General features: G+C 59.2%; 1 protein-coding gene across 2 annotated transcripts; it reads left to right on the plus strand.

The window, feature by feature from the left end:
• The first annotated feature begins 524 nt into the window (after positions 1 to 524).
• SH2D3C (SH2 domain containing 3C) lies at positions 525 to 24,903 on the plus strand. 2 transcript variants are annotated; one of them, XM_058038384.1, is made up of 12 exons: positions 525 to 564; positions 3,020 to 3,656; positions 8,004 to 8,043; positions 18,244 to 18,372; positions 18,670 to 19,115; positions 20,786 to 20,910; positions 21,169 to 21,746; positions 21,969 to 22,084; positions 22,262 to 22,433; positions 23,141 to 23,252; positions 23,858 to 24,064; positions 24,225 to 24,903. In XM_058038384.1, the coding sequence occupies exons 1-12, from the start codon at positions 525 to 527 to the stop codon at positions 24,398 to 24,400; spliced, it is 2,778 nt and encodes a 925-aa protein (XP_057894367.1). In that variant the 3' UTR covers positions 24,401 to 24,903. The 2 variants fall into 2 exon arrangements, with proteins under 2 accessions (XP_057894367.1, XP_057894368.1); XM_058038385.1 differs by lacking the exons at positions 525 to 564; positions 3,020 to 3,656; positions 8,004 to 8,043 and adding an exon at positions 12,250 to 12,382.
• Positions 24,904 to 25,411: the final 508 nt, after the last annotated feature.

Below are 25,411 nucleotides of genomic sequence, written 5' to 3' on the forward strand. Positions count from 1 at the left end.
GGCAGTGCTCCTGCTGGCAGCAATGCCATCCAGCTCCCACCCCACAGGGGTTGAGCACCAGGTGTGCATGGCAGAGTCCTGTCTGCAGGGCTGGAGCCTCATCCATAGGGCTGGCAGTAGGGCTGTCACACTCCTCTGGGGCTGCCACCTGCTTCCATGAGGCTGCCACCCTCTTTTAGGGCTGCCACCTTCCTCTAGAGCCAGCACTCAGAGGCTTTTGGTTGTGCACATCTGGCAGACATCCTCAAACCGGGGTGCAGAGGTGGCTCTTGAGCAGCCAGGCAGGTGTGAGCAGCCACGGGGAGTGCAGGAGCTGTGGGGACAGCGTGAGGGCAAGCAGGGACAGCGGTGAGGAGAGCACTGGGGAGGAACAGGGCAGGGAGCAGAGGAGAGCACTGGGGAGGAAACGCCGAGCGAGCGATGAGTGACTGCAGGGGGGGCAGGAAGGGAGGAGCGGGCAGGGAACGGCTTCACAGTTTCAGACTTGTCCCTCTCGGTCCCCGCGGCCTCCGAGCAGCACGGCCATGGCCGAGGGCCAGAAACGACGGGGCTTCAAGAAATTCAGTAAGTGACCACGGGACAGGGAGGGTGGGCAATGGGGTGCTCACCTGGACATCTCGGTGGGTAGGAGGATATGTGAGAGTTGGTGTTGAGTGTGTGCTCACAGGCTCCCTGGGTCATCCCATCCAGGGATGGAATCATCCCCTCCAGGGATGTTTGGAGCTGTGACAGGCTCTGCTCTGGTTAGGAAACTCATTGGGGTGAGGGGCTTTGGAGGTTTCCATCCCCAGGGCTGGGTGCTGGGACTGGGATCACTGTGCTGCAGCCCAGCCCTGTGCTGGATGCTGGGATGTGACCAGAGGGATGCACAGCAGGGTTTGGGGGTCTTCACTCCTTAAATCACACCTTTCAGGGTGCATGGCTTGGGTACAAGCTGGTGCTGGGGGCCAGGGGTGGCTGGGACCCTCAGCCCAGGGTGCTCCAGCAGCACAGGGATGGGGGTGACACAGAGGAGCCGGGGAGGGAGCCTGGGAATGGATTCCCACTGGCTCTTCAGAGAGGAAGTGCTCGATACCCACCGGGAGCAAGCTCTGCACTTTCTCACAGACCTCAGCTTCCCCCAGAGCCCCAGGGGGAGCTGCAGTGGCCTTCACCCCATTCCCAGCGCTGCCTGTGCTCTCTTGCATTCCTGCCGCGGGGCTGGCGCCAGAGGGGGCCAGTCCCTCCCCCGGGACCCCTGCACTGGCCAAACACAATCCCCATCCCAGCTGGGATTTTCCTTTGTGCTGGGGAAAATCCCCAGCACTGCCTTTCCCACCTTGCAGCAGCCCCAGGAGCAGCAGGTAGCAGAAGATGCTTGGATCCCAAAGGGATGGATGTTCAGCACAAAGCAGTTTTGCACTCAGGCCATGAGGTTTGTGCCTCGCAGAGGGGCTTTGGGGATGCAGCCCCTCCAGCTGCAGGGATGCCCTGCAGAGCCCATGGGTGGCAAGTGGAGGTGGGAATCCAAGGGCTGAGAAGCCAGGGACACCCCAGTCCTTGCTCAGCACCTCTGCAATGTGGGAATCCAAGGGCTGAGCAGCCTGGGACACCCCAGTCCTTGCTCAGCCCCTCTGCAATGTGGGAATCCAAGGGCTGAGCAGCCTGGGACACCCCAGTCCTTGCTCAGCCCCTCTGCAATGTAGGATACAAGGGCTGAGCAGCCTGGGACACCCGGGTCCTTGCTCAGCACCTCTGCAATGTGGGAATCCAAGGGCTGAGCAGCCTGGGACACCCCAGTCCTTGCTCAGCCCCTCTGCAATGTAGGATACAAGGGCTGAGCAGCCTGGGACACCCCAGTCCTTGCTCAGCACCTCTGCAATGTAGGATACAAGGGCTGAGCAGCCAGGGACACCCCGGTCCTTGCTCAGCCCCTCTGCAATGTGGGAATCCAAGGGCTGAGCAGCCAGGGACACCCGGGTCCTTGCTCAGCACCTCTGCAATGTGTCGCTTCCTGCCCCAGCAAATCCGCCGAGCTTCGCAGAGCCCCAGGGCAACACCAACATTGCAAAAGCCCCGGAGGCACCCGGAGAAGCGCTGCTCAGCAGCACTGCAGCCACAGGCTGGCTCAGCCCGAGCGCTGACAGCGGCACCATCCAGGGGCGCTCAGGGCTGAGCTGGGGCTGAGGTGTGAAATGCAAAGCCGCCCTCCGGAGTTATAAATACTTCTCTGGCGAACATGTTCGTGCTCAGCACTTGCAGGTGGCAGCTGGAGCAGGCGAGGGGCTGGGTGAGGAAGTGGGGAGGTTATCTCCTGCCTGCAGCAGCACCCGTGGCTGGTTCCTGCTCCACCGTGCTGGCGAGACACGCACACGGGGGCAGGTCAGGGCCTGCAGGACCCCCATTCCCTGGGGAGATGCCGGGTGTCCCGCTCTTGCATCCTGCAGGGCTGCCCTGAGGCTGTGGGGATGAGCACAGCCCTGCCCAGAGTCCCCTGGAGGAAGTAGGCAGGCAGAAATCATTTCTAGAGCTGCCTGCTCATGGGGTTGGGTGTTTCCTCAGCTGTGGTGGGGAGATGCAGCTGCAAGATTTGCCAGGAGACTTCTGCTCCCTGAGGGACCAGGGCAGAGTTACCTGGTACCCAATAGAGATGCCTCAAGCAGCATCATACACACCTCAGAGCAGAGGGATGCCATGCCAAGCTGGGCCTGCAGATGTGGGTGTAACACAGGAGGACAAAGCTGAACCTGGGGACACCCTGGAGGCAGCAATGGCCAGGACAGACCAGGAGCCTGTGGGAAATGTCTCTTGCCCTAGGACAGAGGCACCGAGCTCCAGCCTGGCTCCAATAGAGATGCCTCAAGCAGCATCATACACACCTCAGAGCAGAGGGATGCCATGCCAAGCTGGGCCTGCAGATGTGGGTGTAACACAAGGCTGCATAGAGCCCCATGCCCACCCCAACCCAGGACCAGGGGCTCTGGGACCCCCCATCATCACAGCAGTAACCCCACACTCATCATTCCTTTCTCCTTGCCAGAGTTTTTCAAGTTCAAAGGCTTTGGGAGCCTGAGCAGCATCCCCCGCTCCTTCACCTTCCGGCGCACCTCTGTGGACCCTGAGAGTCTCAGCTCACATCTCCCACCCTCCCATGGCTTCCTGGGAGAGCCCTTTGACAGCACCCAGGATGATCTCAACACCGTGCCCAAGAGCCCTGGCTCCTATGCCCAGTCATCCAACATGTACTCCCACATGGGCACCATGCCCAGGGTCAACCTGGGCAAGGCAGGGAAGAGCCTGGGCAAAGACAAGAGCAGCCAGAACTGCTGGGACAAAGGGACTCCCAACAACAAAACCCCCCAGACAGCCCTGGTCCCCTCAAGCCTCAAGTGCCCTGATGTGTCCAGCACCCCCGACCCTGGCACAGACTCACCCTTGGCTGCTGGAGAAGCAGAGCAGGAGGAGGAAAAAGCTGAACCTGGGGAAGCAGCAATGGCCAGCACAGACCAGGAGCCTGCAGGAAATGTCTCCTGCCCTGGGACAGAGGCACCGAGCTCCAGCCTGGCTCCAAACCCCAGCCAATCCACAAGCCCTGACACAGCAGCTGGAGCAGACACCACTGATGGGGATCTGCTGGAAAAGGGACAAGAGCATCCTGACAAGATCTCCCCGGACAGGTATAGCCCTTGGGGTTTGCTCTGCCTTCTGCTCAGACCCCCCTTTTGCCCCTCCAGGGCAAGAGGAGGGGTCTGGGACAAACCAGGGTCACTGCAATGTCCCCCCGTGCCCGCAGTGCCAGCGGGATGCACCTGGCCGGGGGGACGGCACAGCTGGAGCGGGCTCAGGTCAGCGGCTCCATGGGAACGAGGTTTCCTGTGGGATTTCTGCTCCCTCCTGTTTCCGGACGGGCTGGAAACATCTCGCAGCCCCGCTCTGCCCCGGCATCTCTTTGTCCTGCAGCGGCCGCGTTCCAGCACCGGGATGTGCTGCTGCGGAGAGCTCACACCAGCCTGTTACAGCCTCCTCCTCCTCCTCGCACTCTCCTCTTCTCCACCACCTCTGTCCTCTCCCCCTCTGCCGAGCAGCGCTGCCTCTCGCAAGGCACAGGGGCAAATCCTGAAACCAAACTCCGTCCCCATTTCATCAGTAAACCCCCGCTCTGGGCACAAATCCCCCGCTCCAGGCACAATCTCCCCCTCCGGGGGAATTTGGAGGTTCAGCCCTCTGAGATGACGGTCGGATGGATTTTTTGGAGGGTTTTGACCGCAGAATCAGCCAGAGGGATTTTTCTCCCCCAGCCCCGTGGCATCTGGGCATAAGGGGCCAAACGCGACCCCAGCCCAGGAGGGTGTGCGGGACTGGGGGGACACAGGCAAAGGCGACTCCAAATTTCTCCCGAGAACATTTCTCCCCCTTTCCCTGGCCTGTCTCTACTCTGTGCACTCCTGATGTCCCTGTTTCCCCTGCACCGCCCCGGGGCCGGGGGCTCCTTTTCCTGACGCTGAGCGTTCCGGAGCTCCGGGTGGTCCCGGCAGCGGGGCGAGGAGGAGAAATCCGGCGGTGGGAGCGGAGCACACATCGCTGCTGGCCCGAAGGGTGGGCCGGAGGAGGGCCGGCACGGGAAGGAGGAGGGTCCGCCCGAAGTCGCGGCGCTCAGTGCGAGGCGGGAGAGCGCGGGAGAGCCGCTCCCAGCTCCCATCCCCGGGCACGGCGCTCGCTGCATCCCCCGGGCCCATGACAGCGCTGGGCAGGAGGTTTCCCACCCTGGGACAGGGCAGGTAAGGGGTCCTGGCCCCCCCGGCCGCCCCGAGCACCCCGGCACAGCGGAGGGGATGGGGAGGGAGAGGCTGCCAAGGGGCTTTGCTTGGGGCGGGCACAAACTTGGAGGCAGATGCCGGAGCTGAGCCCTGCTCGGTGCCGAGGCCCCCGGCCCGGGGTGGTGTTTTCCTCAGGGGAAGAGCTGCTGGAACCGCACCAGGGGCTGTGACCGGGGGTTTGGGGCGTTCGTGGCACTGCCGCATCCTTCAGCGAGCACAGAGCGGCAGAGAGTCCCCAAGGAGGCTGCAGAGGGCTCACCCAGACCCCGTGGCTCCCAGAAATTCCTTGGATCCCAAGCCAGTGTGGCTGGGAGCCAAGCAGCAGTGGGACATGGGTGGGTCACGTGGGTGTTTTGAATCTGGATAATGGGTTCCCAAAAATTGGGGGCCAAATGAATTTTTGCATCCTGTGGGGTTTCCCTGATGATGGGTGTAGCCTTGCTGCTTGCCAGGGAAACTGAGGCACGAGGGTGACCAGAGCAGGTCGTGGCATCGGGGTTATTTCTGCTGCTCCACACTCTAACCAGGAGCCCCTGCCACAGCCCCTGGCTCAGGAGCTGCCCTGTGCCGGAGCCATGCCAAGGCCAGGCCCTGCTGTGGGGCGGGCGGGAGGAAATGGGACCGGGACAGAGCTGCGCCCCAGCCCTTCCTCCCGTGCAGGCACATCCCTGGGCTTGGGGACAGCCTGTTCCTGCCAGGCCATGCCGGCAGCATGTCCCCTGCGGCAGGGAAACAAATCTGGCCCTGGGGCACATTTCCACCTGGAGTGTTTCTGGTGAGGACAGTCCCCAGGAGAGGGTGGGTGAGGATGCTCGGGCGCAGAGGGCTTTCCCAGAAGTTCCCCTGTGAGGGAGGAACTGTGCTGTGTGGGACAGGGAGTGGCGGGCGGCCTGTGGAGCCGCTCGGGGCGAGGCGGTGGCCGTGGCTCCGGCGGGGACACGCTGACTAACGGGAGGTGGCCGCTGGCAGCTCCCAGGGCGGACGTGACTCGTTTTCCCCGTGCGTGGCCGTGCACAGGGCAGGGGAAACGCCGCTTCCCGCAGGCACTGCCTGACACTCCCTGCACTGCCAGCCAAAACCTCCCTGGAGGCAGCTCCACAGAGGGGGAAACTGAGGCACGGTGCCCAAATTCGGTTCCCCTGGGGTTCAGCCTGCACCAGCGTCCCAAGGAAAGCAGAGCCTCGGCTACAAACCAGGGCTGGACTCACAGGATCCCCCTGGCCTGTTCCCAGCAGCCAGCCCGGAGCTTGGCACATCTGTGAGTGCTGGTGATGCCTTCCCGAGCCCACCCCACCGCGCCCCCAGGCCCCAATTCCATCGCTGCAGCTCTGGGTCTCAGCAGCTCAGCCACGGCCGCGCTCCAAAGGCAGCCCTGGAATTTCTCCCAGGCTCTCGTCTGCCCCCAAAAATGCCGTTTCCTCCAGGAATGTGCAGAACCAGGGGGGCTGCGGTCCCAGCTGCTGCCGTTCCCCGGCGCAGGGGCCTCTCCTGCCCGGGCTCTCCAGCGTCTCCCAGCTGCTCCCATGCTCCCGACTTCCTGCCCAGAGGCCCCCCGTCCTGCTGCGGGTTTTTCTCACGGCTCTCGCAGCACCAGGCGGCTCTGCAGCGTGTGAAGGGCAACCAGGCTGGAGAGGCAGCCCGCAGCTGCCCGGGGGAGTCTGCATCCATCCCGCTCTCACATACTCTGCTATTTTCTTCACCTCCAAAAAAGTATGGGCCTAATTTCCAGCCCCTTTTTTCCCCTTCCCAAGCTGGACACCAGGGAATGTGGTCTGCAGTGTGGGCTTGGGGAATCACAGAATTGCTAAGGTTGGAAAATAGCGCTGAGATTGAGGCCAAAAGTCAACCCGGCCCTGCTGTGTTCACCACTAAAGCGTGTCCTTAAATGCCGTGCGTGAGGCACTGGAAATGCAGCTCCCACAGGCACTACCTGACACTCCACGCAGACCCCTCTGGCAGCCAAAACCTCCCTGGAGGCAGCTGTACAGAGGGGGAAACTGAGGCACGAGGTGCCCATCCACATGTTTTTTAAAGATTTCCAAGGGTTTCAGAAGTGGGAATTGTCTTCTGGATGGTTGGACACTACGAGGGGCTGATGCAGACTCTGTCACAGCCCACTGTAATGCTGTGGGGAATGTCCAGTGGAAAAATGTCAGGCAGTGGTTGCCTCTGCTGTCCCTGCTTCCCTTTGGGGAGGCCACCAGGCACCACCTTCCACCTGGAGAGAGCCCTCAGAGGAGGAATTTGGCTCCCCGGGGCTGCTCCCAGTGTGGGTCTCAGGGAGAAGTTGTGTGCAGGACCCTCAGCAGTTTCCGTCTGACGTATGTGTCCCTTCCTGGCAGGGAAGGGACATCCCAGGTCTATGATGACCTTGGATTTGGTTATTCCTTAGTTGCAGCTGCCTGTCCTGGTGTGGCAGCCTGCCATCCCCAGGCCCCTGCTGCTGCCTTGTGCTCAGGCTGGCAACCTTGGCAAACAGCAGGATGCCCATACTCAAGCTTGCCACTGGGGAGGCAACAAGTTCTGTATTCTGGTTAAAGACATCTGGATTTTTGTATTTTATTCTGAAAGGTGAGACCTCAAGGTAGCCTATCCCAGCTCAGGCTGTTAAAGCCTGTCTCCTTTTGAACTCTCTGTTTCTCTGGGACTCTTCCATATGGACACTTATCTGGACCTATAAGAGCGTGAAAAGCAGTCCCAGTCAGGACATCACAGTTCAGGCCTAGCTTTGGTGGGAGTTTGAATTTTGTACAAAGCCATAAAGTCAAAAATGCTTGTCTGGGTGGTGTGTACCAACATCTACCTCTGGGAATGCAGCTCTGCCAGGGAACAGGACACAGGGCCCCCCACCTGGCCATGGATCCCCCAGCACTGTGACCTGCAGGGACCCCAGCCTGGCTGCTGGGTCTCCCTGGTTCAGCTCACACAGTCCCAAGCCGATTTGGGGCGAGATCCTCTAAAAAGGCTTCATTCTGCCCTGATCGCATTAGGGAGGATAAGCCCTGTGCTGAGAGTGGGCACAGAGCAGGCAGGAGCAGTGCTGGGGCCCTGGGAACCTCTCCCAAAGCCATGGCCATGCTCTTGGCACCATGGCGAGACAAGGGGCACAGACCCCACTCCCCCAGCTGTGCCACCACTGCCTTTGTCCTGAATGTCACAACTTACTGCCCTTTACTTATGTATTTTTATTGTTCCTCTTCCTTTTAGCCACCACGATGGCCTGGAGTCTGGCAGTGAATACGTGAAGGTAAGACACAAAGTGTGATCACATCCTGTCCCCGCTGGGTGCCAGGGGTGGAGAGGGGATGGTGGCCCTGGAACTGCCCAGGCCTTACACCAGCAAGCTGCTCAGTTCTGCACCCCTCCTCCTCTCTCTCTTTGCCCCTGGAAGATATTTCTGGCGAGGCCGGGGAGGACAGAGGAGACACAGACCCTACGTGGTCGCCCCAGTGCTGTTCCCACAGGAGCTGCTTGCGTTTCATGTTCCCAGCTCCTTGTGAACGCCCACAGATGCAGCCTCCTCCCTCCGCCCCCACGTCAAGAAACGGAAGGGTTTGAGCCACTTTCGTGGCTGTCACATGAAAGTTGGTGTAAATCTCTCCAAATCTTTTGCTTATCCTCCAGCAAACTATTAACATTCCTGAGGACTCTTCATGTCTGGCCAGAAATTCATTAGTGAGGCGCCTGGCTCGGGAGGAGAGCGGCCCTTTTGCAGGAGGCTGCTGGCACTGGGCAGGCACAGAGCAGCGGTGGCAGGGCTGCTGTGAAGTTTGGGCACAAAGCAGTGAAACCCACTGAAGTGGTCACTGCCATGGCATGGCCTTTGGGGTGCTTGTTTAAGGAGAATTGGAGGTTCCTGAGTCCAGCTGCCCAGTGGGGATCTAATCTGGTCTGCCACTGGGCACATGGGGTTCTTGAGAAGTGACTTGAGGTGCCCAGCTTGGGTGGTCTAATTAGCACAGAGCCCTGCACCTTCATTGTTTGGACTTGGGGCTCCTGGTGGTGGCTGTAGCCAGACATGGAAATGTGGGAAGCCCCTGTGGCAGCACCAACTGGCAGGCTTGGGAGAGAGCTGGCTGGACCCTGAGCTCATCTGCTGCCTCCAACAGGGGTCATGTCCATCCCTGGGGCTAATGAGGACCCCACACGTGGAGTCTGGCACTGACAGCCTGTGGGCAGTGGGGTCAGATGAGGTTTTTGTTGTGCAGCAGAGTGACCCTGCGGGTGGGATGCTCTCCTCTCTGTGCCCTAAAGCCATGTGGGACTGGCAGAATGGAGCTCACAGGGCTGGAATGGGACCTGTGCCAGGACAACAAAGCTCTGACTGGGCGCATTGGGTCTGGCTGTGATGTAGTTCATTTAGTTCATTTTCCCCTGCAAAACCAATACACTGGCCTCTGCAGGGCAGGGCCCTGGTATGGGGACCTCAGGATATGCAGAGAAGCTCCTGCTCACACAGGCAAGTCCTGTGAGGGCAAGGAGGGGGTGAGGGGAAGAACAGAATAATTGGGGGTGTTTTCCGTGGCACTGTCAGTGTGTGCATCCAGAGATGGACACATTTTATGGCTCATGATTTAATAGACTGAAACAATACAGGTAGGGAGCAATGGATGTGGCTCTGCCTTTGGGATCAAATACATTTTGGTGAGCCAGGAGAATTGCCTACTATCCAGTCAGATCCCAGACCTGAGCTATCTGGCCTTTATTTCTCATCCATCCCCGTGGTGTCCAGAAACAGCTCAGGGGCTGTGATTTATACACCACTTCCCTTTGGTCAGAGAAGCAACTGATGGCAGCAGTGACAGCAGCTATTTCAGTCAGATCAGTAATTATCCAGAGTGTGAGTGACCGGGATGACAGGGACACTCCAGCTGATTGCAGCGCTGTGCCTGGCTGGCAGCCCGTGCAGCTGCAGGGTGCTCAGCACCCAGCAGTGTCCATCCCAGATAGATCCTGCAGGGTTTGGGGTGGGAAGGAGGCTGCTGTGCCCGCCTTTGGAGCTAGAGAGGATGGGGCTGGGATCTGCTGCTGGTTGGTGTGGCTGGGAGGGAAACAAGCAGAGGGAAACACTGGTGAGGGGTGAGCAAAGAAAGACAGGAAGAAAAGAGCTGGTGAAGGAGAAGGTCAGGAAGAGGGAGAGGATGTGTTGCAAAGCCCTCATGAGCAAAGGCTGACAGCCAGGTCTGTGTCCAGGTGTGCACCAAGGATCTGCCAAACATCAGCCCTTGAGCTTCAGCTGTAAAACAGCCAGGGCTGGTGCTCCCATCACCAAGCCTGGCCTGATTGGATGTGCAACCGGGAGCTAGAGAGGGTTGGAAAGCCAGGATCAATAAGCACTTGGTAATTAATGTGCTTTAATAATAGCCTAAGGGCTGTTATTTCCAAGCTGCCTGGGGATCTGCACACCCAGCTCTCCATTTCAACATCCCAGCCACCCCAGCTTTGCCCTTTGTGCAGGTGAAGGAGCTGCAGAAAGGTGTTACCCTTCAGGGGAGCAGCGAGCAGTAAAGCTGTCACACGTCCTGTGAGAGCTCAGTCAGGGGTTTTCAGCTTCCCTGTGAGGAGGGGCAGCACAGTCACAGCTGGAGGACTTCACCCTGCAGCACCCCATGAGGCTCCCGCTCACTTGTTGGTGAAAACCTCGGTAGGAAGCCATGGGGAGAAGCTCCATCACAGGGGAGAAGCCCAGGCAGGAGGATGATTCACCATTGCATCTTTTTGGAGCAGCATGTCCCTGCACAGTGCCATCTGCTCTGTCCCCAGGCAGGAGATGAGGAGGAGAGTCCCTGCCCATGCTGGTGGGGCTGCAGGCACCCGTGGGACCCGTGGGACCTGCTGCCCCATGTTCCCTGCCCCCAGGCTGTGTGCTGCCACCAGTCCTCCCATGCCTCAGCCCTGTCCTGCTGTTCAGCCGTGCTGCTCTCCTGTCTGCTCTCTCCCCTGCAAATCCAGGGGCAGAGTGAGAGCCCGGCCAGCGCCTCTGAGCTCTTTGTTCTGCGCAGAAGGGCTGCTTGCTCAAGCAGGGACCTGTGTCTCATCAGCCTCAGATGCTGTCTCCTTGCCTAGTGATGTGAGGGGCTCGTTTGAATTAATTAGCAGGGAGGCTGCGGGGTTCTGTGCTCGGTGGCAGCAGGAATACCTCTCCGAGGTCACAGTGTTGCCTGGGAGGCGTGGGGCTCCTCCTTGGGCCAGGACACGCTTTGCAGATGGGAGGGTGAAGCCCCCAGTCACTGAAGCACAGCCAAATCCAGGCCGTGCAGTGCAGGACAGATGTGGAGGGAGAGCAGAAGGTGTAGGTCCCTGTCACTGCCAGGGCCGAGGGAGCCCCTGCCTGTCCCCAGCACAGCTCCCCACAGCGGGTTCAGGCAGGGTTTGGGGGATTTATTCAAAAGTCAAGGCTGGAGCAGTGCTTTGAGTCATCAGTGCTGCCTTGCACATCCCATACGTGATACTGTGGCCTTAATTAAACCGAAGCAGAGCCTTAATTAAACACAAGTCAGAGACAGCCTACACAGGAAACAGGCTGCTGGCTCCCCGCCATGCGAGGTGGGCACTGGTGTATCTCCCAGAAAGGTGTCACCATGTGGGGGTGAAGGAAGACAGGACGGGCAATATGGGACAAGGCTGCCCCTGACCCACAGGCATCACTGGGGAGAGCAGGCAGGTTTGGGATGGGGAAAAAAGGGGTGCTGTGTCCCCTTTGAGTGTCTGATCCCCTCAGAGGAGCCAATTTCTCTCAGAGCACCAGTAGTCAGAGATGCTGGTTCCCCTCAGGGGTGTCTGTTCCCCTCGGAGGAGCTGAGTCACCTCAGAGGAACCAGCCCCACTCAGGACACGGTAACCGGGGTGCTGCTTCCCTTCGGGGATGCCCGATGCCCTCAGAGGTGCCGGTTCCCTTCAAGGCACAGGCAGCCGGGGTGCCCGATGCCCTGAGCGATGCTGCTTCCCTTTGCACCACAGGATTGCCGCTTCCCTTCGGGGGTGCCTGATCCCCTCAGGGATGCTGTTCCCCTTGCCACATGGGAGTGCCGGTTCCCCTCGGAGGAGCCGGTTCCCGTTCCCCTCAGAGCACAGGCAGCCGGAGTACCCGATCCCCTCAGGGATGGCGGCTCCCCGTGTGCCATGGCAGCTGGGTTCCCCTCGGAGGAGCCGGTTCCCGTTCCCCTCAGAGCACAGACAGCCGGGGTACCCGATCCCCTCAGGGATGGCGGCTCCCCGTGTGCCATGGCAGCGTGGGTTCCCCTGGGAGGAGCCGGTTCCCGGTTCCCCGCAGGGCGCGGGCAGCCGGGGTCCCGCTGCCCCCCGAGGTGCCGCTCTCGGTTCCCCGGAGCCGGGGCGGCCCCCAGGGGCGGGCCGGGGCGGAGCCGCCTCGCCGCGCCCGCCCCTCGCAGCCGACAAGGGATGAGGTAATCGGGGAAGCGGCTGAAATTGAAGCCCGGCGGCGGCGGCGGAGGCAGCGGCGGTGCAGCCCGGGCCGGGGCAGCCCCCGCCGGGCGCGCCGCGCCATGACGGAGCGGTGCAGCCTGTGGAGCGCCCTGTCCGCGGCCGCCTGCTGCTTCTACCGCGGCTCCTTCATGCAGGTGCAGGTGAGCGGGGGCGGCGGAGGGAGCGCACCGGGGGGAGCGCGCCGGCTGCTGCCCTGAGCCCGGCGCGGAGCCCCCGCCGGGAGCCGCACGCGTGGGGAAGGCGGCGGGGGCACGGGGAGGGGAAGCGTGCGGGGCACCCCCGGCCACGCACCCGCCGGGGGCTGCTTGGAGAGCGGGGGAGCCTTCCCGGGGAGCCCTGCGGTGCCCCCGCTCACACGGAGCTGCTGCGGGCAGCCAGCGCGGGGTGAGCGGAGCGCCGGGTCGGGGGGCACAGCTCGGCCTCCCTGCTGCCAGGACCGCGCAGCCAAAGCCACCAGCAGAGCCAGACCAGCGCTTTGACAGGCAGAAAAGTCTCTGCAGGCAGCCCTCACCTGCAGCAGACCTCGTGAGGGGGAGCATTTAGCATCTCCCAAAAGGTGGCATGTGCCCGGAGCATCACTGAGCGCAGGAGGGAGATCGAGCCCAGATGAACACTCAGCTTTTTGGCCCGGGTCTTCATCTCTGTGCTGCACTGCACAGGTCTGACTGGTGGGAGAAGGCTGGGATCCATCTGTCACCTGTCCTGTGGTGGTTCCAGAACTGCCACTGTCTGGGCACAAGTCTAGGTGTCCTATTTTTGGACTCTGGCATTTGCACAAGGGGGACACGGTGGTAGGAATTGGTTCCTTCATTTACTGAGTTTGAGAGCAAAGGTGTTTAGGACTGCAAGAGCCAAGCAGGCTCTGGTCTGAAGCACGAGCTTTAGTATGCTGCAAGTTAGAAGGGAGCCGGCAGCCAAGAGAGCTGGCAGTGTTATTCAGTACTCCTGCTGAGCGAGGTGGGTGCTGAGCTTTAGAGATTATTCTGGGTAAGACGGAGCCCAGGAGCAGCATTTCAAGTCTTGTCATGATTGCGGCTGATCTCAGCGCAAAGCCAGGGATTTTGATTGCTGGTGGGGGTGAAGAGGGAAAAGCAGCAGAGCTTTTTCCACTTGTCCAAAGGCCACTGAGCAACACGGGGACATGCCCTTGGGCTGCACATTGCAGGGGGTGAGCAGCTGCTTTCAGCCAGCTGCTGCCACAACAAGGGAGGGACAGGTCAGCATCTGGCTCTCGTGCGGGGGTGTGAGAAGGGATGAAGGGCACTCCATCCCAACCCCGGAAAGAGTTAAAAGTGAAGCCCTAAGTGCTCACCTGGCTCTGCCAGATCTTTCACCATCTATTTGTGTCCAAGCGTGCCCAGCAAACACACACTGAAGTGCCCATGAATGACTGGAGCACTTCCAGCTGACAGCCGCATCCCTGCTCACCGCCAATGGCGGTGCACCCAGCCTGGGAAGCACTGACATCATCTCTGGCCAATAGCAGCTCCGAAAAGGGATGCAGCAGCAGCCGCTGCCGCCGTCTTGGAGTGAGATAAGTAAAATATAGATGGATGGAAATGTGTGTATACACACACACACCATCGCTGCATTGGAGACCTGCTCCCCCGGGGTAGCAGCAGCAGCATATTCCACCGCCTTGCCACGCCACCTGGGGTGTTTGTCCCACCTTAGAGCACCCAGATGTTCCTGGCCATCAACCCCAGCTGCACCCCACCCCTGCCAGCCAGATAGAATTGCTCCAGAGCTGCCACAAAGGAGCACAGGCAAGGGGAGAGAAGACCATGAGGGTAGCCAGGACTAGTCCTAGGAAGGGCTTTGAACTCCAGAACAAAGATCTTGAGCCAAGGTCTGCCTTTAGTGGGGTATGATGGAGATGTGACATAACCAAGAGATGCCTTCAGTCACCTGTGGGGTGGGCAGATGGGCTGATGCCTTCTCAGAAGCCATTTAGGTTCCTAGCCTCATTGCAAGAGAGAACAGAGGAACAAGGGTTTTCTTTTCCATATGGATATCAAGATCAGCAGGACAGACTGGCTCACAGCAGGACATGCAAACTGAGAGCAAGCCCATAACAACCTGGGCATTGTTTATGGTGGGATTTTCTCATGGTCAGACAGGGTGGAGTAATCATTTTTGGGTGGTGCCTGGACTGGTAAGTGCAGCAGTCCTGCATCAGTCAGGCAGGATGGTTCTTGGGTTTGCCATGATGATGCAAGGATGTTTGCTCCAAAACACATCACTGAAGTAGCCCATTGCCAGGTGTGGAGGAGGCAGAGAAGACCCCTCATGCAAGGCTGTGGCTTTCACCAGACACCTATTCCCCATGGCTTGTAACTCCATTTCCTCACAGTTCTGCTTCCCAGGCCCCAGAGCTGCTCCAGCAGCCAGAGCAGGCGTGGAGAACTGCAGAAGGAGCTGGGATTTCCCTAGCCATGCTCCCAGCACAGGGCAGGCAGCATGAGCAGGAGGGAGAACAGATGTGCTTGGTGCCTTAGGGTTAGTCAGATGTTATCAGCAGGGTGGGGTGTGAGTACACCTTGCTCTCCAAGCTGACTTCATCCTCATCTGCAACTCCTCCAGGCTGGGAGGGAAGAGCAGGAAAGCAGCATGGAAATCACTCCAGTTTCATAAGATTACCTCTGCAAGGACAGAAAGCCAAATGCCAGCCTTTGAAGCTCTCCTTAGAGCAGCAGAGTGACAGCTGCTGGTTTTATACACACCACAGGCATCAGCACCCTCCATCCCTGCAGCTCTTGCCCTTCTACTACCAGCTCCAGTCCTTGCCACTCAGCTGGAAGCTCAGAGAGTCAGGGAAGCAGGCAGGGATGGAGAGCCTCAGGAATTGCCTCCTCGTGGCTGCTCCAGAGGATTCCCCAGCCCCAGGACTGTCAAACAGCCCACGGGGGCACTCTCCTTTCTCCAGCCGAGCCAGCTTGGCTGCTGGTTGGGATTCCTCAAGCAAAGCTTGGCATCATCTCTGGCACATTTTGAGCTGGTTCATCTGGTGCGGCTGGTTTGGACAACCGCTCCAATCCCCATTTTCTCCTGCTTGGCTGCGAGATGCCTTGGGGTTCTTCATGCTAGAGCCCAGCATAAGATGGGGTGCTAAAGGGAGTCCAGGCTTTTCCCCACACCCAACCCACAGTGTGCAAGACCTCACATGGGGCTGGGGCTGTGCATGGTGAGACATTCCCTTGGCACAGCCAGGAGCGCCAAGAGATGGATTTCAGCGGCGCTCAGACATCCGCTCACACCCTGCCGTGCCGCGCCAGGCCATACTGTGCCGTGCCAGGCCATACTGTGCCATGCCAGGCTGTGCCAGCGCCTCGGCACCTGTCCAGCTGGCAGCTGAGAGCCCAGCTCCTCTGAGACGCTCCCAATGGAGCAGGGGAAGCTCGACTGCTGCTGGAGGGCTCCGGAGGGAACACGGCCCTGCACAGCACAGCTCATGGGGAGCCCAGCTCCCACACAGGTGATTTTGGCAGCATGTTGGAGTGGCAGGAGAGACTCACAATAAGGACCTGTCTCAGTTACATCACGCCAAGCGAAAGGGCTCCCCGTGATCAGCCTCATGCTGCCTCCCCAGCCATTATAGCCTGACAATCACTCCAACAGTGGATTCTTGGTGGCCATGCAAATCAGCTGCTCAGACAAGGAGCTGAAGGGACAAGCCCTCCACAAGGCTGGAGAAGGTGGCTCCTGACATCCTCTGCTCACGACTAGGCTCCCTCCCCCATCTGCAAGATGCAAAACCTTCCTTGCCTCTCCCAAACCTCCTGTTCTCTCCTGCTAGCTTAGCTCATGGCTCCTGGCATGGATGCCAGCCAGCTGCTGCCCAAATCTGGGCTTGGAGACACCGGGCACTGCTCAGCTGGGCTTGTGTTTTTGTTGCCCTGCACATTTGCATGGGGAGGATTTGGAGGAAAACCCAGATGTACAATGCTGAGCAGAACAGGCACTAATCCCTGCTCCAGGGGTGGTGGGGGGAGAGCTGTAATCCAAACTGCTCCCAGCTCAGCTCTGATGGCTTTCTCCTGCACAAACAGCAGAGGTTCCTGGGGGTCCCTTGATGCCCCAGCGTTTGGGGGGAGCCGTGTCACAGAGAGGGTGCTGCAGGCTGGGGTCCCCCAGCAGCCCTCGGCCCGGCCAGGTCTGCTCCGTGGCAATGGATTTGTCTCCATGGAAACAGCATCTGCTCGGCCTGGGCCCCCCAGGAGGCAGCTGGACCCCTGCAGCATCCAACAGCCACCATTTATTTTTAATCGGGCTCAGCAGCACCCGGTGCCTTTGTCTGCAGGAGGGCCCAGAGCAGCAGCCAGGGCTGAGCTCCCTGCTGCCCTTGGCCAGGGGGGACAAAGCAAAAATCCCCGCAGCTCCAGTCAGCAGGACCCTCTCACAGGGAGAATAAACATGGCTGGATGAGCAAAGAGTTCAATCCACACTGTTTTCATAGGCTGCTTCCACTCTGCCACCACCTTTGACTTGACAGGAGTTGGGAAGGGAGGAATAAAGGCAGGTCCAGGCTGGTGAGGGCAAGCCCTGGAGAGCACAGTCCAAGGGCACAGGCCCTTTGCCACTGCCTCATTCCATGTCCCTAGGCTGGAGCAGGGTCCCCAGGACAGCATCTCTGCCTGGTTTGGTGAATGAATGCAGCTGCCAGGAGGGATGGAACATCTCTGGGGAAGGAGAGGCCTGGGGTCAGGGTCCTGCTGGGGTGTCCCAAGAGTGCCACGAGAGCAGTGGGTAAAGGCAGGAGAGCAGCTCAGTTCTCTGCACTTTCCCTTGCTCACAACCAGTAGAGGAGCAGAGGGCATCAATACAAGGCACAGAGCATGAGGCACTGGGCAAAGAGATCAGCTCCAAGGCAAGTCCCTGAGGTGCTGGCATGGGGCTGCAGCCCCCTGTGCTCTGGGAACGACACAGGGTCAGCTGCGCGTGCCAGCCTGCTCCTCTGGCAGTGCCAGAGCAGTGTCAGCAGGGCTTCAAGCCCATGCCTGTCCTGGGAGACAATACCAGAATCCTGCCCCAACAGGCACTGGGAGCTGGGCCAGCCCTCACTGCCTCCTTGGAGCTGGCACTGCCACCAGAGGGGACCCTCACTCCTGCCAGCCCCATCCAAGCTTTTGGTCCATGGCAGTGGCACACGTGTCCCCCTCTCAGGACACCACACATCTGGGAAATGGGGGAAACCCAGGGGCCTTGGCTCCCAGCCCTGCTCCATCACGCAGCTGTGTCGGTGCCACAGCAGGATCACCTCAAAGCCACTGTGTCAAACAGAACTGGCCTCATGAAGCACACAGGAGCCCCAAAACATGCTCACATCCCCAAAACATGCTCCACCATGCCAGCAGCTGCGCTCTGGGAGCACTGGCCCGGCAGCAGGCAAGGAGGGAGGCAGGCAGGCTCCAGCCAACAGACACATGAAGCCATCATCCCTTATCTCTCCAGGGGAAAGGAGGGGGCAGATTGCATCCTCCAGGCTCAGGTGCACCAGTGCTGGTGAAAGCTAATTTCTAAAAGCTAATTTCAATGCAGAAGGTTCCCTTTACATTTGTCATTACTGTTTATGCTGCCATCAGGCTAAACACTGTGAGTTAACCCTTTGAAAGAAGAATTGTGGTAGATATTTAAAGGAGGAGCAATAATGCAGGTTTCCTCCTGCAAGAGTGCTTCTCACAGCAGTTCCCATCTTAGGGAGAGATGTTTAAGGGGTTTTCTCCTGCCCAACCACGGGCAGCACACCAGGCACAGGGTGGCCAGGCATGACAGGGATGTGCCCCTCCAAGTGCTCCTGGTGACAGGACCTGGCCATCAACAGGCACATTGCCACATCCTTTGCTACAAGCTGTAATCCTCACACACAGCTGAGTTACCTGGCCTTTGGGGACAGCTGTGCTCCTGGCAGGTGCCACAGTCCCCACATGGGGATCCTGCCAGCCCTTCCCTCCCCAGTCCCTGCACTGCTGCACTGCCTGACACTCTCTCTTCTCCTGTACAGTTCTCCAAGGAGAAATACATCCTTGACTCATCTCCAGAAAAGCTTCACAAGGAGCTGGAAGAGGAGCTGAAGCTGAGCAGCACTGACCTGCGCAGCCATGCTTGGTACCACGGCCGCATCCCCCGGGAGGTGAGAGGGGGAAGGGGGAAGGCTCTGGGCACCCTTCACTTGGAATGTTGTGGGAGAGCACTCTGAGGCCACACAGAACCACCAGCCTCTCCTCCTGGGAAACATCTGGTCCAGGGCTTCATTAGCTCTGAGTTGCCTGACTTTGCCACAGCAAATGCCCTCTTGTGGCTCAGAGCCGGGGGCAAGGGGAACAACCAGCGCCCCAGATAACGCCCCAGCAGAGCATCCCCTCCTGCCCTGTGGTCCATCCAGCCTGGCTGTGGCTGAGCTGTGCCCTGTGCCCTGTGCCCCTGGCAGGTGTCCGAGAGCCTTGTGCAGAGGAACGGCGACTTCCTGATCCGCGACTCGCTCACCAGCCTGGGCGACTACGTGCTGACGTGCCGCTGGCGCAACGAGGCGCTGCACTTCAAGATCAACAAGGTGACGGTCAAGTCCAGCGATGGCCACAGCCACGTCCAGTACCTCTTTGAGCAGGAGAGCTTCGACCACGTGCCTGCCCTGGTGCGCTTCTACGTGGGGAACCGCAAGGCCATCTCGGAGCAGAGCGGCGCCATCATCTACTGCCCCATCAACCGCACCTTCCCCCTGCGCTACCTGGAGGCCAGCTACGGGCTGGCCAACGGCAAGCACGGCGGAGCCCACAGCCCCTCCAGCCAGAAAGGGCACATCAAGAGGAGGAGCATCACCATGACAGATGGGCTGACCGCAGACAAGATCACCAGGGCTGAGGGCTGCCCAACCAGGTGAGTGTGTGTGCAGTTGTCCCAGCTCAGCTGAGCAGAGGATCGGCCTCGGGAGTGAGGGAGGGTGTGCTCAGTCATTGCTCTCTGGGTGCAGAGCAGAGGTTGGGGATCAGGGATGGAAGAGAGAGACCAGCAGAGGCATGGGGGGAAGAACCAGTACTCAGCAGGAACTGGGTTTTTCTCCCAGCCTGGCTGCCAGCCATGCTGAGCCACCACAGCAGACGCCCAGCAAGCAGACATGACTTTAGCATCTCAGGCCAGAAGCCAGAGAGTGTTTTACAATCACCCAGTCCAGGATTACCAGCATGTCAGGGCTTGTTAGAGCCATGGAGCTGAGCTTTCCCAGGCAAACATGAGAGGGGAGTCACTCCCAGACACCAAGACAGCATTTGTTGTTTGGTTTTGAATGGCCCTTTTAGTTTCAGAGCCCTTTCCATTCAGCATTTGCAGGGAGTTACCAAGCAGGGCTGGAAGCCTGATGGGCAGGAGGAGACTGATGGGTCTGTGCTGATGGAGTCTGCACAGACCCTGGATCACAGCCTTCACAAAGCTGAGCTGTTCACATTAACCTTGGCCAGCTGGGCTTCTCCAGAGGTGGAGGAGGAGACTTCCTTTGTATGGCTCACTTTTGGCACTCCCAGGCTGCCCAGAGCCCTGCAGGGAAGGCAGGGCCACACACATATCCTCACATGAAGCAGCAGCCAAGGGCAGACCTATGTACCCCTGCCTCCAGCAGGACACAGCCTCTTGTTGAGCCAAGCTGCTTTCTCACCACCCTGACCTTCTGAGCCCAAGGGCAGGGTGAGAATGCACCAGCAGAAAACAGGCAACCAACTGTTATGGCTGGGAAAAGGAAAACACTCAGACTTCCAGAAGAGCCCAGATCCATCAGTCTTTCCTCATCACTCACATTTTCCCCAAATCCCTTATCACTACCACTGCTGTCCCATTCTCCTCCCACTGCTGAGGCACAGTGCTCAAGACCAAACACATCTCAGCAGCCTAGCCCTCACCCACGGCAGGGAGGGCAGTGAATTACCTGCCATAGCCTCCCTGCACTCAGCAGGTTTTGCAGCACCATTGACACACAGTGTTTCCATCAGGCCACCACTTGCTGCCCCACCAACCCAAGACCTCATTGCTTGTTATGTAACTTCCCAAGTCTCATTTCCAGGCACTTTCCAGCTCTCCTAAACTCTGGGTCAGAACAACACCTAACTAGCCCAACACAGCTCCCAGGCAGAAATAGAGTAAGACAGTGTTAGATGCTACTTTACAGCAGAACCCTAGGAAACAACTGTCCGTGACTTCTTTGCTAGATTCACTTCCCCACAGCACCCTGGAGTGGACCAAATTCATCCCATCCCAAGCAGCTTGGCTTGGCATGGCATGGCATATAGTTGCATTTCTCTGCTCTCCTCTGTAGGACCAGGGTCCCTGCAGGCAGGGGTGTCTCTGGTTTATGGGGTCAGTGGGTGGTGACCCCCTCTGCTCCCAGCTGCTGCAGGGACTACCTGCTCTCTGCTTCTGCTGGGCCTGTTATGGGTAGTTGTGGAAGGAGGTGATGATCCAGGGGAGGTGTTGGAGCAGCAAACCCTCATCCCAGCCCCTCTGTGCTTGCCTGGGCCCTGCTTTAAGGGACTGACCTGTGCCCTCTGTCCCCTGCCCAGCGTGTCCCTGCCCCACCACAGAGACATCATCCGCAACTGTGCTGTCAGCGTGGACCAGATCCAAGACCTGCACTCCCCCATGTCCCCCATCTCTGAGAACCCAGCATCACCTGCCTACAGCACAGGTAGGCATTGTCCCTCCATCCCTCTGGGGACAGTGGGGCTGTGGATCAGCCTGGACTTGGCACTGCTTTGATGCAGGGACCTGATGGGGGGGACTTTAGGGACAGGACCTATCGTTGTGCAGCTGTCCTGGGATGAGGTGGTTCTTTTTGGGGAGAGGGGTTTTCCCTGAGCCCTGTGTCCCTGGGCTGCTCTATCTGCGGTCCCTATGTGTGTGTGCATCTTCAGACTTTGATCGGTGTCCCCTCTGCTCCCTACAGTCACACGGCTAAAGCCACACGCCTGCCAAGCATCTGGAATCACCCCAGCCTCCCCGGTCATAAGAAGGTCCAGCGAGCCCCAGCTGTGCCATGGGAACAGCAGCAAACCTCTCGCAGACCCTGCCCACAGCTCCCACTCCACTCCCTGCCACGGGTACGCCCGAGCCTCCCCCTCTCCCTCGGTGAGCAGCTACAGCGACCCGGACACGGGGCACTACTGCCAGCTGCACCCCAGCTCGCCCCTCAGCAGGGACAGGCCGGCCCACGACACCAGGCAGCCGCCAGCAAAGAGCTACGTGGAGAGGCTAAAGGTGGAGGAAGGACAGAGAGGGACTGTGGACAACAGCTCTGGGGAAGCAGAGGCAGGGCAGAGGCTGAAAGCAGAGCTGGACTTCAAGGGCTTTGTGCCCCCCACCATGGAAACAGCCTCCTCCTTCAACCCTGCTGCCTTCCAGTCCCTGCTCATCCCCCTAGATAACAAACCTCTGGAGATGACTGTGCTAAAGAAGGTCAAAGAGCTGCTGGCGGAGGTGGACGTGAAGACACTGGCCAAACACATCACCAAAGTGGATTGCCTGGTATGGCCAGGGCCTGGAGGGAGGGATGGGTGCTGCTGCCATCTGATGGATCTGGGCTGGCAGAGATCAGTGCATCCCTGAGCATTGGAGCATCCCTGCTGGGCTCTGCCTGGTGGATCAGCCAGGGCAGGCAGGGGCTGGGCTGGGGCAAGAGGCTGCTGAGGACAATTCAGCCTCTCCTCAATTAACAAAGCTCTAATTAACTTTCACCTTCCTTGCCAGGTGGCCCGGATATTGGGTGTGACAGTGGAGATGCAGCGGCTCATGGGGGTGAGCTCTGGCATGGAGCTGCTCACCCTTCCCCACGGGCACCAGCTCCGCCTGGACCTGCTGGAACGGTACGGCACGGCACGGCCTGGCCAGAGTGAGCCCTCTGTGCTGCCCTGCACGGCCTGCTCAGCCCCCCTGGCTGCTCCCAGCCTGGCACAGGCCAGGGGACAGGAGCAGCCCTGTCTGAGCCCCCAGAGCATCCCCTGTCCCTGTGCTGACCCCGCTCTGTGTCTTGCCCCTGGCAGGTTTCACACCATGTCCATCATGATCGCTGTGGACATCCTGGGCTGCACAGGCAGCACGGAGGAGCGGGCAGCCCTGCTCCACAAAACCATCCAGCTGGCTGCCGAGCTGAAGAGCACCATGGGGAACATGTTCAGCTTTGCAGCTGTAATGAGCGCCCTGGAAATGACACAGGTATGGGGACACTCCTTTAGTGCTCATGTCCTGGGCTCAGCCCTTGCTCAAAGTGAATCCCTGTATCCTGCAGGCTCCAGGAGTCACTGGGATGAGTGAAAGGGGAAAATGCCCCGGGTGGGAGGCATGGGGCCACATCCGCTGGGATGCAGGCAGGGAAGGGGAAGAGCCATCCCTCCACGGAGCAGACAGCCTTGTCCCGCCAGGATCCAATTGTTTTTCGGTGGTTGGGCTCTTTGTTTTGTGCTGGGCTGTGTTCCTGGGAGGAAATGAATCTGCCCTCCGGTACAATACAAATCAGTCTCAAGGCTGTGGCAGCAGCGTCTCCGGGCCACACTGCTCCCTTTGGAAGATGAAAGGAGATTAAAATTCAATTTTAAATCGAGCCCAGCTGGGAAGTCTTGCTTCCTGCTTGCACAAAGGAGGTGGAATGGCTGCCCCCTCCCTGCATCTCATCTTCAAGGCCGCTGCAACGCAGGGAGGTTGCTGTCCTGGGGCACGGGCAGGGGAAGAAATGCTAAGCCCAGCCTCAGTGCCAGAGCTGTGCTGTGTCTGGCCATGAGCACTGCTGAAGGAAGCTGGTTTTGGGAGCATCGGGCACTGCTGCGTGCAAGGCTGGGGACTGTGGCTCCAGGGTCAGGCTGTTCTCCCTGGTGCCTGGAAGCTGTGCTGCCCCAGCACCCTCTACCTGCCCCATCTCCTTTCAGATTGCCCGGCTGGAGCAGACCTGGATGGTGCTGAGGCAGCGGCACACCGAGGGTGCAATCCTCTATGAGAAGAAGCTTAAGCCATTCCTGAAGAGCCTGAATGAAGGGAAAGGTAACAGGAGCAGCTCCCCTTGTCTCACTTGCTTTCTTCTTCCCACGTTTGTCCGGGCACAGTGTCACTGTTTGAGAGCTCTGCCCCTGTCCCAGCCAGTGCCAGACACCCTCTGGCTGCTGAGCCACCCCAGCACTCAGCAGAGCCCGTCTGGCCTTGTTTGCCCCTTCATTCCCAAGGAAGCATTTCATAACTAAATAAAACCAGCAGCTGAGCCAAACCCTTGTGCTCTCATGGCAGTGAGTGCCAAACCAAGGGACAGGGTAGCCAGTTGGAAAGATGAAAAGCCATGTGTCTTTAATGCCTGGTGCTCTGTGGTCTGCAAACCTGCTCCTCATTGCAGCCCTGGGAAATGCAGCCTGAGCATGGCCATCGGCTTTCTCTTCCCAGAAACCCCGGCTGGGAGGGGCTGGTGTTGGACAAGCAATGGCCCCAGGCACAGACAGCAGCTGCTGTGTCCAGCTGAGCCTTGGAGCCTCTCCTGGGAGCATGGTGGCAGCCTGGTGTCACGGCAGCGTTTGTCACACGAGCACTCCACAGGGAGATGGGGAGGGGGATGCAGGTCATGGGGCCATGCTGGATTCTAAGAGTGCCTCTCTCCCCAGAAGGACCACCGCTGACCAACACCACCTTTCCCCACATCATACCCCTCGTGACCCTGCTGGAGCGGGACGAGGCCCTCACGGAAAGCCCCGAGCCCTGGGAGGCCACTGACAGCGGCGTGGAGGTGGTCATGGCCCACCTGGAGGCAGCACGGATGGTGGCCCACCACGGTGGCCTCTACCACACCAACGCCGAGGTGAAGCTGCAGGGTAAGCAGCAGGGACAGCACAGCCCCTTTCCCTCTGCCACATCCCAGCACCAGGATGGAGCATCATCCCACGGGTGCAGGGGGTGCCATCCCAGGGAACTGACCCAGGGAACTGGCCCAGGGAACTGACCCAGGGAACTGACTCTCCCTCCCTCTCGCAGGTTTCCAGGGCAAAGCGGAGCTGCTGGAAGTGTTCAGCACCGAGTTCCAGCTGCGGCTGCTGTGGGGCAGCCGTGGGGCTGAGAGCAGCCAGGCTGAGCGCTACGAGAAGTTCGACAAGGTGCTCACTGCCCTGTCCCACAAGCTGGAGCCAGCAGTGCGCTTCAGCGAGCTGTGACCCCCCCCCAGCTCCCGGCCTGCAGCCCACCAGTGGCTCTGGGGCAGGGAATGGACCAGGCACCCAGCGCCAGGAGGAGGAGAGATGGCCCAGAAAGGCACAGGCGTGGGTCAGCAATTTTGAGACAAAGAGGAGGAAAAGCGGCCACCTCAAATGTACCACCCACCTCTTCAGGACACAACAAGCCAGGGGTCCACAGTGCTACTCTGAAGAGTGGGGACAGTGTCTGGGCCAGCCAGCACTGGCCTCCACACCCAGCCCTGCCGAGGTCTACATGGTGCCCCTCACCTCACCCTTTGGTTTTGTTTTTTTTCCATCTCCATCTTGCCCACAGCTGCTGGATCCTGTGTGTAAATATATTTTCATGATGACTTCTTGATGTACAGACTTGTGAAGGACAGTCTTTGTTGTAAATAATTAGGCTTATTCATTTTTGTCATGTAAATACATGTACATATCTCATGGGTTTGGTTCTCACATACAATAAACTTTTATCCTGTTCCTCAAGGGGACCCCCTGTCCTGTGGGTGTCCTTTAAAGGAGCCCCCCCGGGGGAGCAGAGCATGGGAAGGGCTGATGGGGGGAATCACCATGCTGAGCCTGGCCCCAGACCCCATGGTGGCCCAGTGACAGCCCTTCTGAGGGGGGCTGTGTGCTGTCACAGAGTGGTTCAGGTGGGAAGGGACCACAGTGGGTCATCTGGTCCCACCTCCCTGTGGACTCCACAACCTCTGGACAATCTTCTGGTGCATGGTCACTGCACAGTAAAGAAGTTTTTACTTGTATTCAGATGGAACTTCCTGGGCATCGGTTTCTACCCATTGCCTCTTGTCTGCTGCACCACTGAGCAGAGCCTGGTTCATCTTGGCACCCCCCTGCCTTAGGCATATCAATACGTATATATATATATATATATATATAATATATATATATATGAGCAGAGATACAGGATCATCACCCCTGCCTTAGGCATATCAATACGTGTATATATTATATATATATATATATATA

The sequence above is a fragment of the Melospiza georgiana genome, chromosome 20 (assembly GCF_028018845.1).
Source record: "Melospiza georgiana isolate bMelGeo1 chromosome 20, bMelGeo1.pri, whole genome shotgun sequence".
In the NCBI taxonomy this organism is placed as follows: domain Eukaryota; kingdom Metazoa; phylum Chordata; class Aves; order Passeriformes; family Passerellidae; genus Melospiza; species Melospiza georgiana.

Coding starts and splice junctions, on each gene's coding strand:
- SH2D3C (XM_058038384.1), top strand. CDS start 525: ATGGCCGAGGGCCAGAAACGACGGGGCTTCAAGAAATTCA. Junction 3,657..8,003: donor GACAAGATCTCCCCGGACAG/GTATAGCCCTTG, acceptor TCTTCCTTTTAG/CCACCACGATGGCCTGGAGT. Junction 19,116..20,785: donor GCTGAGGGCTGCCCAACCAG/GTGAGTGTGTGT, acceptor TCCCCTGCCCAG/CGTGTCCCTGCCCCACCACA.